The sequence below is a fragment of the Bison bison genome, unplaced genomic scaffold (genome assembly GCF_000754665.1).
Source record: "Bison bison bison isolate TAMUID 2011002044 unplaced genomic scaffold, Bison_UMD1.0 scf7180017864167, whole genome shotgun sequence".
Classification (NCBI taxonomy): domain Eukaryota; kingdom Metazoa; phylum Chordata; class Mammalia; order Artiodactyla; family Bovidae; genus Bison; species Bison bison.
In genome coordinates this window covers 805,019-807,012 of record NW_011494739.1, presented here as the reverse complement: position 1 = coordinate 807,012, position 1,994 = coordinate 805,019, and the positions used below count along the sequence as shown (strand labels likewise).

General features: G+C 53.8%; 1 protein-coding gene across 2 annotated transcripts in view; it reads left to right on the top strand.

The window, feature by feature from the left end:
• The first annotated feature begins 6 nt into the window (after nt 1-6).
• The window catches only part of POFUT1 (protein O-fucosyltransferase 1), a 24,974-nt gene continuing 22,986 nt past the window's right edge, over nt 7-1,994 (top strand). For both annotated transcript variants that reach the window (XM_010841730.1, XM_010841731.1), the window contains exons 1-2: nt 7-183; nt 1,973-1,988. In XM_010841730.1, coding sequence (XP_010840032.1) covers nt 51-183; nt 1,973-1,988 — 149 coding nt within the window. In that variant the 5' untranslated portion in view covers nt 7-50. The remainder of the gene's footprint in view (nt 184-1,972; nt 1,989-1,994) is intronic.

The following is a 1,994-nucleotide window of genomic DNA, read 5'->3' as shown; positions in this document are numbered from 1 at the left end:
CCTTCCCTCCCAGTCTCCGTGCCGCGGCGCGCTCTGGCACTGGACCCGCTATGGGCGCCGCCGCGTGGGCACCGTCGCTCTTGCCGCCGCGTGTGTCTCTCCTGCTGCTGCTTTTGCCGCTCCCGGGGCTGCCCGTGGGCTCCTGGGATCCGGCCGGTTACCTGCTCTACTGCCCATGCATGGGTAAGGCCTCCCGAGCCTTCTGTCCAAGTGGGGAAACCGAGGCCCGGAAAGAAGCCACTCCTCTGAGGCGCCCAGAGACGCCTTGACAGGTCCGGGAACGGACTCCAACGCCGGACAGGGCCTGCTCCTCGGCTTTCTGCCCCTGTGGCAAAGACACTGAGGGGCTTCTCTGTCCAGCCTTCCATTTGGCAGATGAGAAAACCGAGGCCGGGAGAGGTTACGAAGTGTCTTGCGCAAAGCCTGAGCCAGCCCCGAGTCCAGTAAATGGACCTAGTGGTGTAGGACTTGATGTCACTGACCCAATGCTGGTTCTGGGCGATTCGTTCAACACATGTTTATAAAGGCACCTACTGGGTGCCCAGCCCTGTTCTCTGCTCTAAGGATACGGTGGTGATAAGTCAGAAAGCTCTATGCCCTTGTAGAGCCTTCATTTTAGTTGAGAAAAACAGACCATAAAAGATAGGCATAAACAGTAAGTAATTGCATATCTTAAAGGAGAGTAAGTGCTATGGGAAAATTAAAATAGAGCACAGTAAGGGAGAATCTAAAAGCTGTCAGAGGGGTGCAGTTTAAATGGGGGTGGTGGAGTGTCATTTTAAAGTCACTCATTCCTAAAACCCTCCAGTCTCCTAACCATGATGGTCTGTCCCTCTGTGCATCATCTCCACCACACCCTTCTCTGGAGACGTTCCAGTTGCAGGCACAGTTATCCCTTTCTGTTCCTTACACAGGCTTAGTCCTGCAGCCTGCACTATTCCCTAACTGGGAACACCCTCCTCTTGCCTCTGTGCCAGACCAACGTCTTTCCATCCTCAGGCCACAGCTTATAAGTGTCGTCAGAAAGGACTTCAGTGACCTCAGCCCAAATAATCTCATCATTTCCTCCATCACCAAACATATTTGTTTATCTTTACTGTCACCCTGCCTTCCCTGGTGGCTCAGATGGTAAAGCGTCTGCCTGCAATGCGGAAGACCCGGGTTCGGGAAGACCCCCTGGAGAAGGAAATGGCACCCCACTCCAGTACTCTTGCCTGGAAAATTCCATGGATGGAGGAGCCTGGTAGGCTACAGTCCATGGGGTTGCGAAGAGTCAGACACGACTGAGCAACTTCTCTTCACTGTCACCCTACCTGGACTGTGAATGCCTTGAAGGCAGAGACCTTGACCTTCTTGCTCACTCCTGTGTCTCAGCACCTAGCAGAGATACTGACACATTGTGACCTCTCAACATTCTTTGTGGAATGAGTGAATGGATGCCATGCTGGGGAAGACAGAAACAATCAGATAGGGCCCTTCTCCCCGAGGCACTTACAGGCTGAGGAAAGGGCCAAAGGCCAGGAAATGGGAAAGGACATTCTAGGAAGAGTGGAAGAACCACAAGTAGCTTATCCAAGGTGGGAGACGGAGGATGGGGACTGAATATGGCAGAGGGGTCGTGAAAGGATCCCAGTGAGTGAGGCATTGGAGTTACCTGTTGTGTACAGAGGGGAGGAAATAGAAGGGCACCTCTGGCTGATGGAATAGCAAGAGCAAAGACGTGGGGGTGGGGATGGGAAGTGCAGAGCACGTTTGGGAAACAGCAAGAACCTGGAATGACTAAGGCAGAAGAGGCAGGGCCTGAAGGGCCTTGACCATCAGACCCAGGAGTCCAGACTTGGTCCCATGCTGCCAGCTCCCCTGGCTCTCCTTGGTATCCTGGTCCTCCCCATCCCTGGCTCCTTTTCTGAATCTTGCATACCCCAAGTCCTCAATGCCCCAGTCCTCACTTCACCTGCAATATACCATCCAGGGCGTTTTGGGAACCAGGCTGA